Genomic DNA, 15,960 nt, shown 5'->3' with positions numbered 1-15,960 from the left:
CAACGAGGTTGGGAATATAATTTAAATAAGAAAAAAAAAGTCGTGTATTTTCTTATTAATAATTTCCCTTATACTTTATTGATTAATTAATTCTCATCTTTTATAAATTATGTTTTTTTTTTTTAAATAGTTATTAAATGTAAAGAAAGTTTCAAATATATTTTTTATTAATTAAAAAAATGAATATCTAACCCGTCTGTGTTGGTCCAAAGTTCGGACACCCAAAACGGCGTCATTTTGAAGGCAGTTCCTACTTCCTTTTGGCGCTGAGAGAGTCCAACATTTAAGTCAAATGCCGCTACGATCCAATTGAAGTCATCTCCTCCTCGCGTAATCTCCACCGCCATGAATCCTCCCACCTTCCCTATGGAATTTTCCGGCGATCCACTTTCGACGAATCTCACCGGAAGTGATGACCCGCGGATTCCGTTGCAGAACCTCTCGACGATCTCTTCCAGAATGGATGCCGTCCAAATCTTCCTATCCGAGAACATCGACAGAGAAATTCGCATCAGCAATCAACAGATGGATGCGGTTTCGTCTGAAATCGCCTCCGCAATCCAACAGATCGTCGTCAACGGCGCTGCTCTTCTAGCCTTGGCGCAAGTGAAAACCTCGAATACGCCGGGTTTGAAAGCCTCGACGAGTCGTACTCATTCGATTCCGGTTACAGAGAAATCAATGGCGGAGCTGAAGGTCGAGGGTGTAGATGAGATTACGAGAATCGAATCGGAGGAATTTGAGATGGATTGTGAAATAGTGGAGATGGACGCGATGGAACTGCTAGCGGAGCACATCCATTTCTGTGAAATCTGCGGGAAAGGGTTCAAGCGGGATGCGAATTTGCGGATGCACATGCGGGCCCATGGGAATCAATTCAAGACCCCTGAGGCGTTGGCCAAGCCGTTAGATGGTGTTGTCGTGGACCACAAGGCGAAGCGCACGCGGTTTTCGTGCCCTTACGATGGCTGTGTAAGGAACAAAACGCACAACAAGTTTAGGCCGTTGAAATCGTTGATTTGCGTCAAGAATCACTTCAAGCGGAGCCACTGCCCCAAGATGTTCTGCTGCAATCGCTGCAACAAGAAGAGTTTCTCTGTAATGGCCGACTTGAAGAGCCACTTGAAGCACTGCGGGGAGTCGAAGTGGCGGTGTTCGTGTGGAACGACCTTTTCCCGTAAGGACAAGTTGTTCGGTCATATGGCGCTGTTCGAAGGCCACATGCCGGCGGTGGCGGACGACGACGGGAAAGGGAAAGCCACGGCGGCGGAGGCGGCGGCGACGCCGGAAATGGATGAAGATGGGGACAGTAATCGGATTTCGAAGGACGTTAATTTCCCAGACGCCTGGAATAGTCCAGATGATGGATCTTTCGAATCGTTTCTTGATGGGTTTGGTTCGATTGAGAATCACTGTTTGCAGGAGGTGCTGGGATTCCCTCATGGTTTCGATTCGGAATCGGAATGGAAATTTTGTTCTGATTAGAGATCTGTCCATACGAAATTCTTTGTTTAGATTTGGAACTCTCATCGGTCTGCATTTGATTCATTTTCTTTTAGTTCTTGACTCTGATTATTAGATTTGTCTACATTGAAACTTGAATTTTGAAATCATTACTCTGTGTCAACCTAGAACTTCTTGAATCAAGAGATAATAAATTGGAAATTAATGGAAAAGCACAAATGATTTTATTAATGTTAATTTGATATAATTTTTTTTCAAATTTCAAGTATAAAAGTTCGAATGAATAAATAAAAATGAAAAACATTGTTTAATTATTGCAATATTTTATTCACTTACTGCATTTTAATTGATTAAAAACATTATAATTTCAAATATAAGTATATCTATGAAATTTAAATCTTTTATATATGAATCAATATTTGAACTCCGTCAATAATATGTCAAAAAAAAGTTGTTGACTCTTCAAATATTGAAGAGTCAAGTTCCTCATTTAAAATGTGTGGAATATTGATTATATATAATGTAAAATATTAAAATAATTTAGTGCAAAAAAGACAAATATATAAGCAGACTATTTAGTGCGTAAATGAATTTGGAAAAGGGGAAAAGAGAAGGAATTATCGAGCACTTTGGGTTTGTCCCACATCGGCAGATCCCAAAAGAAGAGAAGTACCACCGGCTATAAAACAAAATCAACGGGCTACGTTACAACATACTTACCTGGACGGGGCTTTTGGGTGATCATCAAGGCCCATAGCCTAGGTTGGTGACCTCCATTGCACTGAGGAGGGGTGCCCGCCTAAGGTCTGTCCAACGTGGCAGAGCCTACGTCATAATTTGTGGTAGTGGGGGCCTGCGTTCGCGCGGCCCCTACCCATAACAGTTTAAATATTAAACATTCATTTATAAGGGCTTTTTTGTTTTCATAAAAATTTATATCAAATTCTATATCCGTTCTTTTTGCCTTATCTAGTTAGATATTTTAAGTGTTGAATATTCATACATACAGAATAACAGCTTACTCCTTAGGCAACTCGTGGCCTTTCATGCTCTTCTCATAGCCAACCGTGCATTTTCCACGCAATTGCATCAACATTCATTTCTAAGGATTGTTTTCTTTAGAATTCATTTTTTTTTCAATGGCGACAACATCTACAACTTCTAGGTCGGAGGCGTCCACCATGGCCACTGTTCTAGAAGGTATAGTCCACCATGACCACTGTTCTAGAAGGTATAGTCCACCATGACCACTGTTCTAGAAGGTATAGTCCACCATGACCACGGTCATGTTCTAGAAGGTATAAGCTGCTCTCCACTTATAAGCTCTATTATAGCCTCCACCATGACCACTGTTCTAGAAGGTATAGTCCACCATGACCACTGTTCTAGAAGGTATAGTCCACCATGACCACGGTCATGTTCTAGAAGGTATAAGCTGCTCTCCACTTATAAGCTCTATTATAGCCTCCACCATGACCACTGTTCTAGAAGGTATAGTCCACCATGACCACTGTTCTAGAAGGTATAGTCCACCATGACCACGGTCATGTTCTAGAAGGTATAAGCTGCTCTCCACTTATAAGCTCTATTATATATAATTTCATGCTGCTCTCCACTTATAAGCTCTAGATCAACTTATAAGCTCTAGATCAACTTATAATTTACTTGTATAATTTCAATCAACTAAAGTTACTTGTATAAGACCGCTGTTCGTATAAGCTGATCTCCACTTATAAGCTCTATTATATATAATTTCATGATCAACTTATAGTTTACTTATATAATTTCAATCAACTTATAATTTACTATAATCAACTTATAATTTACTTATCCACTTATCCACTTATCTAACTTGGGATGATAATTTCATCATCAACTATCATCTTCTCAACAGATCATTAGCTAACTTGCTCCCAACAAATAGATGATTAGCTAGTCATTAGCTAACTTGCTCCCAACAGATCATTAGCTAACTTTAACTTGCTCCCAACAAATAGATGATTAGCTAGTCATTAGCTAACTTGCTCCCAACAGATCATTAGCTAACTTTAACTTGCTCCCAACCGATCATTAGCTAATTTGCACCCAACAGATCATTAACATATCATTAGCTAACTTGCTCCCAACCGATCATTAGCTAACTTGTGACTCCCTCCCAACAATCCTCAACAAACTAACAATTCTCAACAAACTATGGCATGAAGTGGATGAGTAGCCAAATTCTTACGACGTATGGGTAGCCAACAACAAACTAACAATCCTCAATAAACTATGGCATGAACTAACAATCCTCAATCATATGGGTAGCCAACAACAAACTAACAATCCTCAATAAACTATGGCATGAACTAACAATCCTCAACAAACTATGGCATGAACAGTGTATGAGTAGCCAAATTCTTACTTATAATTTCATGATCATTAGCTAACTTGCTGACTTTCTCCCAACAATCCTCAACAAACTATGGCATGAACGTGTATAGGTAGCCAACGTTCATGTGGTTGGTTCTTTGGTCACACAGAAAGCACATATATCTTTTGTTCAATGAAATTACTGTTAAGACGTGGTTGATTGGACTGTCCTTATGGTTGGGTACGTCCAGAATAGTTAGAGCGAGAAGGGTTTGAAATGTGTCTGTGATGCATAGTAACGGAGGGACTCCAAATTATAGAACATTAGGAAACGGGTTTCAAGCTTGTGTTGATCTGAATGCTTTAGTAGAGGGCAGAAGCTTACACGGCTTGGACTGGAATTATTGGTCGGTCTGTTCACTCACTACTATGCGATTAAAATCTCAATAATCGAAAGCGTATCAATAGCAACTCATCTTGCTGCCTAAGATATAGGGGAAAGAACCCATCAGTACATTAAGGAAAATGGATTTGAGACTTAGTTGGGCACCTGAGAAGGTAAATCAGTCCAGCTCCTCTTGGTATCAACTATAACCTTAACCATCGACCGACAGACATTGTCTGAACAACAGCATCTTATGATGTCTCTTCTGATAGTGCATTCAAAATGTATACATACACCTGTACATTGTGGAAATGCCAAACCAATTTCAGCAGCAAAAAACTTCCCGGAAGCTCCTTGGTTATCAGCAATTCAACGCTGAGAGTGATTGTCTATCTTGCAGTGGCAACGTTTTGTAGAAGAGAGTCTAAGTCCTTCAATCTGCATTTATGGTGTCAAAAGTTAAACTTAAAATAATGACAAGGGATTAATAGAGAGACTAATGTAGCTTACATACCGTATATCACTCAAGTCTGGATAGGTTGCTATCGCTTCTTTAAAATCCTAATTTCAACAAATCAAATAGCGTATAACCATCAGGGATATACTTGGCTAAGTTGAGGGAAAACATGTTGCCTTTTATCTATTAGTGAGTCCGGGAACATAACACATAAACTACGGAGCACATTCTGACCTGGTCAGCTGTGGAAGCTGTGTAGGTTATGACACATTGCATTCCTGCTTTTGTTGCGGCCTAAAAATGCAAATGAAGTTTTGACGTGAGTTATATTTGTATAAATTATGGTTTTAATCCACCAAGTTCTCAATTTATAAAATGATAGCTAAAGAACAAATGATATACCTGCAAGCCAATGACACTGTCCTCAACCACCAGGCAATCCTTTTCTGACACTCCTAACTTCTGCAATGCATATGTCACAATTAAAATAACAATGCATGCCCTCTTCATGTCAAGGAGGAAGGTTTCAAAGTCAAGAACTAAGTATAAGTTACTTTTGAAGCTACTATGTAAATGGATGGATCAGGCTTCTTTTCCTTCACATCGTCACCTATAAAAAACAAAGGAAACCTACAAATCAATTGAGCAGCAGGACCAACTGAACTGAAACAAAGGGATATTATCATTGATATATTTAAGGAAACCTAACAGTTATTAGACAGGACAAAGGAAACCGTTTGAAGTTCACCCACTACATGGGTAGACATTCAATTATCCTACAGCAAAGGCTCTGAGGTATTCCTTCAAGCTTATCACCCTCACCGTGCATTCAATTTCTTCCTTATAGTTGAATAGGCATATAAGCAATAATTTACAATCGTCATACATACCACAAGAAAGTATTACATACGAAAAACAGTAATCTTACCAGCAAGGAAGCAATCAAGATTTTGAAACCGATCCTAAAATCAGAGAAGCACATTAAATCATTACCTTGATAAGAGGAAATTCGATTCTAAATTTATTGAAACCAAGTCTAAAGGCTTACAATCCCGATAAGGTTTTCAAGGCAAAGAATAACTGAACTTTTGGTAGCTGCAGAGCATACGGCAAGTTTCCTGCCCTACAAAACAATATAATATCTCAAGAAACTTGAAGAAAATGAACAGAGAAATGCACCCAACACACTGGCATGTGCTTTGGAAGAGGAACACGGATCAAACGACCGCAGATGACATCCGGTAAAAAACAGTAGTTGGTAATGTAAGATGATACCCCTCCAAATGGGTTAAGATAGTTCAAAATTTGAAACCTTATCCAAATAAAAAGCATCAAGATTGCTAACTTATATTACTTACAGCAGATTTTGCCTCATCCATCAGACTTAGAACTCCAGGCCTGGGCTTCACCTGATAGAGTGGAAACAATCTGAGTTACAAGCCACTCAAGCAACACAATTTATAAAAGTTGCACAAACGAGATCAATGAAGCCTAACTATTTCCTTACAGTTCCAGACTTGATTATTTCTTTGTACCTTTCTGTTTTCCAATCCTACAAGATCAAAGAAAGCGCTTTAATAGAATCTCAGTAAGTCAGAGCACAAAGTGTATCACGAACTTGCTTATTAGCACAAAATATATGGATCACAACTTTAGAATCAATAGATCAGTTAAAACAAATAAGCCTATGCAAAAACTAATCCTTTCCTATGAATGCAAAAGGACTCGTCAACAGTACATATGTAGTATACTAATGCAACATAGAGAGAATCAAACACAAGACATCCAATTTATACACTATAAACTGACACAAAATATGAAAGCGCTCATAGCCCAAAGGAAGATAACATGAGCATCACATTGCTATAACAATATCGATGCAAGTAAGGAAATTAAATGGATATGCCTGAAGAACGTCAATCAACTTTGCTCGCTCCTCATCATCTTCCGGAGCCTTCTCGAGAATCGTTGAAGATGGCCATCCAAACTCCTTGAAGTACCTAACAGACGCAAAAACCGCCTTGAACACGCGCATTACCATATTACCAAGAATGACAGTAAAATTGATTAAAAGAGAACAATACCATCGCATTTTCGGTTTACCGCCTCCAATGCGGTTCTGGAGCTCGTCATAGAACTCGATGCTCCAATTGAGAGGCTGCGACGCCGAATTAGGGCAACGGACGTCAAAATGAGCAAACGCATCGTTATATGCTTGTCGGTGCAAGTGCTCGGATTCAAGGATCACGCCGTCGCAGTCGAATATTAGAGCTTGTAAAGAAGCTGAGACTGAAAGGGAGAAAGGTTTGTGAGTAGTGGATTTTCTGGAGGTACGGAAGCGGATGGCTGTGGGAGGAAGAGATCGATGGAAAGAAGGCGAAACCAGATCGGAAGAAGAGAGTATGAGATTGGGACGAACGAGCATCGTAGAAATGCTCGCCATGGCTCTGAGATGGAGAACGAGAGCAGCTTCGAGTTTCTGTGGCGCGGAATGCTCCCGGCAACTCAACGGATTTTGCAACCGTTATATACTGCAATTATGACCCTCTCTCAATGTCTTATACATTATCACTACAGACAGATTAATATGAGTGATCAACCGTTACTCTCACAAATATCCATAAACTTATTTAATTATAATCATTAAATTATTATTATTTCAACATTTTTAGACATGTGGGTCTAATTTTACTAGGTGACTTAGCTTTATGTCTCAAGTATTACATTAGAGTGACACATTCCTAAGTCCAAATAAGCTAATAAATGAGTAATATAATGATTTTTCTACTAAGCCCGTCACTAACACATATTTGCTGTTTCGGTCTGTTACGTATCGTCTTTAGCCTCACAGTTTTAAAACGTCTTGAAGAAGTTTCCACAAGTTAATAAGAAATATTTTGGTTCCTCCTCACCCAGAGCGGAGATCTCTCAGTTAAGTTTAAAATTTTTAAAAAATTGAAAACTAAATTGATAATTGACTTTGAAAAATGGAGACCATTTAAAAAGGTGTTTTCTAGGAAAACTTTACAAACAAAATGACATGAAACCGGTTAAAAACTCCACCCTAATCCAATGCAAATCGAATGCACTAGTAGATTTGATTTGTGTCCAAGCTAGAGTTTGAGAATTTGATAACTTTCATTGTAGACATTGTCAATAGACTTTTCTCTTGGTATACCTTATCTAGTAAAACACAAAACTAAAGTAGTCGTCTTTCTCTATAGTTGACATATGAACATGCCGGATATTAAATTAAAACAAAGAGATATTAATTCAATATATTAAAAAAATTAAAAAATATATATATATATAATTTTTTCCTTCTTAGAATGTTTTTTTTTTTTATTTAAAAATTTATGTTTGAAAATATAATAAAGGTATAATTTAGTTGAAGAAAGAAGAACGAAAAGTTGAAGACAAAATGTTGTGGTTTAGTCGCATCATATAATTCAAGGCCTTGGGAGTCCAATAAGATGGGATGGCAGCAGAAAAGAAGAGAGGCAAAAAATGATCTAAAAGAGTTTGAAAAATGCAGCATCTGGTTTCATCTGTGGCTGAGGCTTGCTCTGTCAGTGCTTTACGTATATCCCAAGAAGATAAGAAAAGGCAAAGCAATGCCCCATACTCCAAAATAAATTTACCCAAAAGAAACAACGAAGAAACAAAGGAGTTTAGAAGTTTTTCCTCAAAAGAAAGAACAAGAAATGAAAAAAATGGAACCAAGTAAGAACTAGAACAACTTAGGGGTTAAGGGTAGAAGGTTTATGTACAATAAATGCAGAAACAAAACGGCCTGCTTTCACTCTGAACAAAGAATTCCATCCTTATAATGAAAAAAAGAAACAATTCAATGTCATTTACATAAACCAGAAGAATGGGAGACCAACCCTGTGTTTTGGACGTGCAAATATGGCTCAAGGATTGAAGAAGTGGTTCCCACAGCGGCATTTCCAACCCAATGGCTTGTAAAATGAGTATCTGTTCCCTTGTGAGGATGAGTCAAAGAATCCCAATGGCAAGGCCGAGGGTGAATGCGAATCCATCCGAGGCATACTAGGAACTTGCACCGCCATGCATGGATGACACTCGTTGCACTTGTTGTGGCAGCTTGGTGGGGTGGATCCAAGCCTGGTTTTGTCTTCGAAAAATATACCCTGATGAAATCAGCAAGCAACCAAAACAACGAAGCTCAGAAATATAAAGTCACGAGCAATATGAAAAAATTCATGGAGGAGAGAAAGAAGGCACACCCTGGAAGGGGAAGAGGCGGAGAGAAAAAGAAGAAGATGAAGAAGCACAATAAGTAATGAGGTGGCCCAAACAGTAGGCAAATTCATGGTAGTCATCAAGTCATTGATACCCAAAACTCATGGATCCATTGCAGCAAAGGAGTAAAAATCATATGCAATAAAGACCCAGTTGCCAGATTTTTCTGTTACTTTGATCCACTTCCACCCAACACACCACACCACACCACACCACTCCACAAGTAACTAAGAGAGAGAGAGAGAGAGAGAGTGATGAACATTTAATAGAGGCAAGTGCAAAGGAGAGAGAGTTAGCATAAATTTGGGTAGGAAAGGGTGGGTGAGTCATAAGTTATCCGACAAGAACAAGAGAAGAGAGAAAGCAGAGAAGTTCTGAGTAAGAGGACAGAGTGTAGCAGACAATGAAAGGAACAATACAGCAGTATCCACATCACATCCAAAGGACGCCCTATTCTTCCACTATGCAACATTAGGCTGTCCATCACCTAGCCTGGCTGCTGCAAAGGGACCGCATTTACTCCCCTACTCTCCACTTTGCATTTGTTTCACTCTTCTTCAATCTTCACTGCCCATTGATTTTACATTTCAACGCTGCGCTGATGGCCATGCAGCGACTACCTCATCTCATCTTGCAACTAAGCAAGCAATAATAGCTGATGGATTGGACCATTGAGATTTCGCATTTGACTGTGGACCAAATTTATTTGTTATTTTTGTTCATAAAACCCTTCTCCCCATCTACGAATGTACCAATGTTTAAGAATATCGAGCACAGATTTGAATCACTAAACTCCAAACTAGCATTTACTCAATTGCTCTTCCTTAAATGCCTCATTGCACCAAAGTTGCTCATAAAGGATATGTAGTTATCTCCCGGCTATAACTTCATGAGGCATTTGAAAATATTTATGTCTCCGCTAAAAGAATCAAATTTAGCCTAAACCAACCTACAAAATCCAAGAAAAGGAAAAAGAAAACCTAGTACTACAACCCACTAACATCCAACTGGGCAAAATATTATCAAATTCTATAGATCTGTAGCCACCTAATTGATCCAAAATGAATCAAAAAGTGTCATGTTAAAACATCCTAGCCATCCTAAATATAATATAATGATGTATAATAATAATTAAAAAAATACGTCGTGTTTGCTCGTTAAAGGTGAAAAGAAATCCACCACTAACAGATATTGTTCGTTTTTATCAATTACGTATCGTCGTCAACTTCACGGTTTTAAAACGCATCTATTAGAGAGAGGTTGGGATCTAACAACCGATGTGAGATCTAACAATCCACCCTCTTGAGAGCCAAGCATCCTCACTAGCACACTAACCAGTGTTTGATTTTGATACATTTCTCAATTTGTGTGTGTATCCTTGCCTAAGGGTCATGTTAATCTTCTCTGTATCGTATCAATTTGATCGGATGTCCCCAGCCACATTCCTCGACCATCTCACCAGATGTGCTGATTTATTTTTACAGGGCAATTAGTCAACTAAATTATCAACCATGCATCAGACCATTCCAAAACATTACAAAACTCCAAGAAACAGAGTCTGAGACGCAGTGAGCAAACTCAACTCCAGAACCCCTCGTCTGATTCTGAAGGCCAAAGAAGAAGAAAACACAGGAGGAGTACTTTTAGCTTTTCAACTTCGTAAGATTCTTTCACGAAGTGGGAAAGAAATCGAGGGAAGAGAACCCATGCCGAAATGAATTTTGGCTCTTTACTCTGAAACCCTTCCTCTCATGGAGAATGTATAATTTCTTTAAAAATCATGAAGCAAACTTGATTTGGATATCGGAATCTCGAACGCTGTTCATAGTGGCACGAACAGGTGCTTAAAACGAGGTTTGTCCCTTTCTCGAGTTTGTAACTAATAATGTATTGAAAATTCTAAGATTAATAATTGCATTCCTTCCATTTTTTCTATTTTTTTAGAGGTATAATCTTGATTTTCCTGATGATAGTAGATGTGGGGATCTAGCATCCGCCTATAAGTAGCAAAACTAGAATCAACGTGGTGTTTGTCAAAACACCATCAATAAGTCAAGCGAGTGATGAAGGTATATAGCCATTGAGTTTTTGAGTTGCCCTGACAAAGAAATAAATTGTAAGCGATGGAGGTTTAGATACTTAGGCCAAGTTGAGGAGGTCAAGATATGATAAGCAAACAACGATTGGTAAGTTGAGCTAAGCAGCTAACAAGAGACCAGAGTGTGTCTCCATCTACAGGGCTCATAGATTTCATGAACTAGACATGACTAAGCAAAGACATATTTGTATAATCTAACTAAATGAACTCAGGCCAAGCCAAAAGTAGCAGAAGACATTATCTGATAAATTCATTGATCTAGAATTATGGTTATAAACAAATTGAGTTTTGCCGATACAATGCTAAGGATAACTCAACGAAAGGTCGATGGATTAGAACTCGTAAGGTTCTCAAGTTGAAGAGATGTTCATAATAAAAATATTATGTCCATCATTGAGGCATAAAATCGAGTAAGTCAGTCGCTCCTACTCTCAAGAAGGCATAAGGTATACTCATATGTCCAGATGAGATTTTACCTAATGACATATGTTGTGGGGGTATTTCCTTGTTTGTTCTTCTCCATGTTTTTTTAATACTATTTTTCCCTGCCAACTATTACATCCTCGCACATATTATTTTTGCAAAAGACCCAAAATAAATACCTTTTTGCATTAGCTTTTTAAGATCTAATCAACATAAACATGATTACTTCTTACTGATTTATTTTGAGATTCAACGGTAAATCAGTCAGCACCCAGCCGAAAAATGGAAACTTTGACTGCATTTGCACTCTCTTAACCTACCTAATCAGTCTCTTTTTCCCACAAATCAACGAAAATACAAAAAGATGCATGGATAAAAAGTGTACCTGAGACTGCTTACTTCCGGTGTCATAGAGTTGTTAAGTCCTCGGTAAGAGTCACAATGTACTTTCCAGACTATTGATCAGACCATTATAAGACTGCATCCTTTTGAACAGAACAGAACCCACCAAAGTCCAAACCCTATGCTATTTCTGGCAATATTACGATTTTAATGATCTTGCTTTTCTTTTATCGTGTTTCACTGCTTTTAAACTCTCTAGGCTAAAGGGAAAGCAATAAACCGAACCTGACGAACTTGGCATGCCTCTGTCTGAGCACCAGCTTCCCTTCCGCAGCCACCAAATTGTATGGTTTCGATAGGGTAAGTGCTGCATGTCATATCTTCCATGACATGAAAAAAGCAACTTGCAGGTTCCCAGCCTGCCGTCTCTCCATTTGAATTGTTGTCCTCGTTGCCCGTGTAAAACTTCCCTGGACTTGACTAAGCAGAACCTCAGCTACAACTGAACCTGTTGACTTGTTCTTATTCAGAAAAGATTAGAGAGGATAAAGTTGAATGAAGTACTGCACATAAAAGAAGACTGAACTCAAAAGACCGCAGTTATCTAGGAAGAATAGTGCTCGCTCAGGCTGCTACTCTGCAGTTACTGTAGCCCTGCAGATGACATGGACGAGAATGAGAAATTAAAATTATAGCGGTTGCGCAGAATGGATCCTACCGGTTCAATTTCATATGCAAACGGCTTTAGAAGATGGAAGTTGATGTGAACCACCATAACACAACGAAAAATCAAAATAACAATGGCTAAGCAGAATGTTTATCCCATTAACACAGTCACAAAAATTACATTTCCCTGATTACACTTCCCCCAACCGCTTCACACTTTCTCTCTGGGTGCAATTTTCCAGTTCCCATTAACTCTCACATTATGGAATCCCGATATCTTTTCTGGCAAAAAAATATCATGTGATAAATGCTGGAGTTTAAACTGCCACCAACATTACAGTCCTTAATCCTATTCTGTCATTATGCAAAAACTACCATTCCAATTTGTATGAAAAGAATCCTAAGCCATCTCCATTCTCTTCTTCAAAGAGCTCAAACGTCTAGGACTTCCTTTTGATTTATGCGTTCGTCGATCAGATCGTGCCTTCCAAAAGGACTTTGTTCTCCACTACGCTCTTGTCTGCTTTCCCATATCTTTCCCGACTTCCCTATTGCTAGAATCAACTCAAGTTGCTTTTGTTGTTGTTCCTACAATCCCAACTCAAACAATAAATCCAAATCAGATTAGATGTCAAACACTCCTAGAATATGCAATAATCAAACAACAAACCTATTTCATAACCATTTGAATTTTTACTATGATGAGAAAACAAGCTCAATTTTGAAAAGCCAAAAACCAAATAGTTATCCATTATTCTATCTTTTTATATTGTGTTCTTTTGAGTTTCTTTTTAATCAGAATTCCAACTTTCTTACACACCAGTACCCTATGCTTCATCTGTATTCACTTAATTCACTCCTCGACAAAATTTAAAACCGTTGAATTAACGTTCAACAGAAGATTTAATGCACCTGCATAGCTAGTAAGACCTTCTGGATTTCCCCAAGCTCGTTCTCCAGAATATCTCCCCGAACTGCCAATGCTCGAGTGGCCTCAGAGGTTTTTTGAGCTAAAGCTGCAGTCTTCAGAAATTGATCAATACTTAGAGGCGGAAAATGGTATCTCATCTTAGCAAAATGTAAGTAATATAGTTATCAAGCCTGGTTATAAAGGTTAAAAGAATGATTCTATCACACCTTAAAGTTCATTTTCACCTTCTCAAAGTGTTATTTCACATTGCTACTGAACCCCTACAGCACATAAATTTTCTTCACTACCATACATCCTTGTAATTCCACTACAATTAACTCACTCATAGTCTAAGCTTCATGTCTTTTGTGGGAAGTATGTTTGGCAGGTATGAAACTGCCGCCTAACTTACATTTCAGGATTCGGCTTCTTAACAATAACATTCTCTTTGGGTTTTGCTGGAGTTCAATGCCAAAAATTTCAGTACTGGGTTCACTTCGTTTCTTCTTCCATATTTACAGAATTCAAGAAATTGGAATTACAAATAACTACAACCAGAATTAGCATTCAGATATCATTTTCTTTGAGGCACCTTTTCTCATTATCCATCTTTAAATTCAACGTTATCTAACCTCTTTATAGAAATGATTCACCATTTTTTCTGTTTTGCAAAATTACAGTAATCATTCATTTATTTTAACAAATATCAAAGGTTTCAGAGCATTTTGATCGTCCATCCAGATACGACTTCTTTGTCAGCATCATGTTAGTGTCTCCAAGGGAGACCATCATTTACTAGTTAAATATCATCTTGAAATTTCGAAATAAAGAAACAGCCACCAAATTTCTGAGAACTATAATTACCTCCTCGACGGGCTTCTTCAGAGCCTTTCGAGTATCTCTAAACCTATTCCCCAGCTTCTCCAGCTGCCTCGACAATACTCGAATAAGCGTTGCCGAATTCCTCAAATCCTCCTCCAGTTTGTTGGTTCTTTCCACCAAATTCACCTCCAATACACCCTTCGCCGTCTCTCGATATATCCGATTCCACTGCCGCCTACGAATCCAAGCACCAATTGCAACCCCCGCCACCAGAAACAAAATTGCGCCAACCAAAATCCTATCACCGAAGACCGCCAAAAACACACTCTTAGAGCTGGCTTTCACACAATTCAAAGCGAAACCAACAGAAGCGAGCAACGACGTAACGAGGCAAAACAACTCAGCAGCTGAAAGTAAAGAATCGATATCGAAATCATCACCGTCTCTCCGTCCAGCTCCTTCAGATATAGAAACTCGAGGATTGAACTGATGGGCATTAATGGAACCAAAATTAAAAGGGCTTCGAAGCTTGTGATCAAGAATTTGAAAATGCAGAGTGCTATGGAATCGGCAAGGGGCGTATCGAAGAGACAAGCACGGATTCCGGGACAAGAAGGTGGAGAAGTAAAAGGTTGAAGAGGGGGGAGGGGAAGGAGACGACGAACTCAGTGAAAGGTATTGGAAAGCAAGCGACATCGTTTTGGAATTTAGACCTTCAGAGCGTCTGATTCAATAAATTAGGGTTTTTTCAGACATGGGAAGCGGGACATAGGTCCCTTCTTCGGAGTAGAAAATGGAAGTGGAGATGGATTTAACTTTGCACGGGAAGGGGTAAGAGAGGAACCTCGAACTGGAAGGGGGATACGGCGATTAATTCAATGATTTACGCGCGATCTATCACTATATAACTGTAACCGTTGAACTGGATAACCACCCGCGTCCAAGTATTGGGCCTTCTTGATCCGCTACTTTGGGCCCTGGCCTTCTTGATCCGTTACTTTGGGCCATAACATTCTTGATCCGCTACTTTGGGCCCTGGTCTTCTGGATCTGCTACTTTGGGCCCTGGCATTCTCGGCCGCTACTTTGGGCCCTGGCCTTCTCGATCCGCTACTTTGGGCCCTGGCCTTCTTGATCCGCTACTTTGTCAAAAGAGTGACCACGTGTATAATAATGGGAAAAGAAAAGGACCACGTGTCCTTCATTCAAAGAGTGGACCACTATTCAACCACGTTGATTAAATAAAATTTGCCAAAAAAAATCATTGATACTTTAAAATGCATAAATCCCTCACATTTTTATTCCAATTAAACCCTCAAATTATAAGATTATTACAACCACACCCTAACACCTCATTACTTAAATGAATTAGATATAATCTTTTTTTATTACAACTAATTGAAACGTAGATTTTTAATAACAATAGTCATAGTCAATATTTAATTTTTTTTTGCTCTCTTATCCTAATATTTACTATAAAAAAAATATTTTAAAAATCAAACAATAAAATCATATACCAATCAGATTGGCCTTATTAAAATATCATATTATCATTATCATAAATAAAAAAAAATAAAAAAAAAAATCTCCTTATACCAATATTTACTATAAAAAATATATTTTGAGAATGGAACAATAAAAGCATATATTAAAATATCATATTATTATGCTGCTTTACCTCCTTTCGATCAGGGCAGATTGGTGCGAGAGAATAATCCTTTTAGTGGAACGAACTAGACCCACTAAAGCCCTGAACCATATAGTACTTATTACCGG

General features: G+C 38.5%; 3 protein-coding genes, 1 long non-coding RNA gene, 1 other non-coding gene and 1 pseudogene across 5 annotated transcripts; 2 read left to right on the top strand and 4 right to left on the bottom strand.

Moving 5' to 3' along the window:
- Positions 1-163: 163 nt before the first annotated feature.
- LOC111781417 (zinc finger protein STOP1 homolog) lies at positions 164-1,611 on the top strand. Its single transcript, XM_023661982.1, has one exon. It carries the CDS (start codon positions 346-348, stop codon positions 1,483-1,485), a length of 1,140 nt encoding a protein of 379 aa, XP_023517750.1. The 5' UTR covers positions 164-345; the 3' UTR covers positions 1,486-1,611.
- A 565-nt stretch (positions 1,612-2,176) lies between these two features.
- LOC111782351 lies at positions 2,177-2,338 on the top strand. Its single transcript, XR_002813101.1, has one exon. It is a non-coding gene; the product is annotated as a U1 spliceosomal RNA (small nuclear RNA).
- Positions 2,339-4,206: 1,868 nt separating this feature from the next.
- LOC111781418 (haloacid dehalogenase-like hydrolase domain-containing protein At4g39970) lies at positions 4,207-7,205 on the bottom strand. Its single transcript, XM_023661984.1, has 11 exons — positions 6,743-7,205; positions 6,565-6,658; positions 6,166-6,210; positions 6,017-6,067; positions 5,707-5,781; positions 5,587-5,620; positions 5,213-5,268; positions 5,061-5,120; positions 4,893-4,952; positions 4,716-4,762; positions 4,207-4,639 (listed from the first exon to the last, which is right to left on the bottom strand). The coding sequence occupies exons 1-11, from the start codon at positions 7,099-7,101 to the stop codon at positions 4,591-4,593; spliced, it is 930 nt and encodes a 309-aa protein (XP_023517752.1). The 5' UTR covers positions 7,102-7,205; the 3' UTR covers positions 4,207-4,590.
- A 1,158-nt stretch (positions 7,206-8,363) lies between these two features.
- On the bottom strand, positions 8,364-10,171 carry LOC111781877. The gene is made up of 2 exons (XR_002813031.1): positions 8,909-10,171; positions 8,364-8,812 (listed from the first exon to the last, which is right to left on the bottom strand). It is a non-coding gene; the product is annotated as an uncharacterized LOC111781877 (long non-coding RNA).
- Positions 10,172-10,265: 94 nt separating this feature from the next.
- LOC111782338 lies at positions 10,266-10,375 on the bottom strand (annotated as a pseudogene).
- Positions 10,376-12,561: 2,186 nt separating this feature from the next.
- Positions 12,562-15,048, bottom strand: LOC111781875. Its single transcript, XM_023662601.1, has 3 exons — positions 14,228-15,048; positions 13,366-13,476; positions 12,562-13,041 (listed from the first exon to the last, which is right to left on the bottom strand). The coding sequence occupies exons 1-3, from the start codon at positions 14,879-14,881 to the stop codon at positions 12,886-12,888; spliced, it is 921 nt and encodes a 306-aa protein (XP_023518369.1). The 5' UTR covers positions 14,882-15,048; the 3' UTR covers positions 12,562-12,885.
- Between the last annotated feature and the right edge of the window lie 912 nt (positions 15,049-15,960).

Source organism: Cucurbita pepo, chromosome LG19 (genome assembly GCF_002806865.2).
Source record: "Cucurbita pepo subsp. pepo cultivar mu-cu-16 chromosome LG19, ASM280686v2, whole genome shotgun sequence".
Taxonomy (NCBI): Eukaryota; Viridiplantae; Streptophyta; class Magnoliopsida; order Cucurbitales; family Cucurbitaceae; genus Cucurbita; species Cucurbita pepo.
Note: the sequence above shows the minus strand (reverse complement) of the source record. Positions and strands in the feature narration are given on the sequence as shown.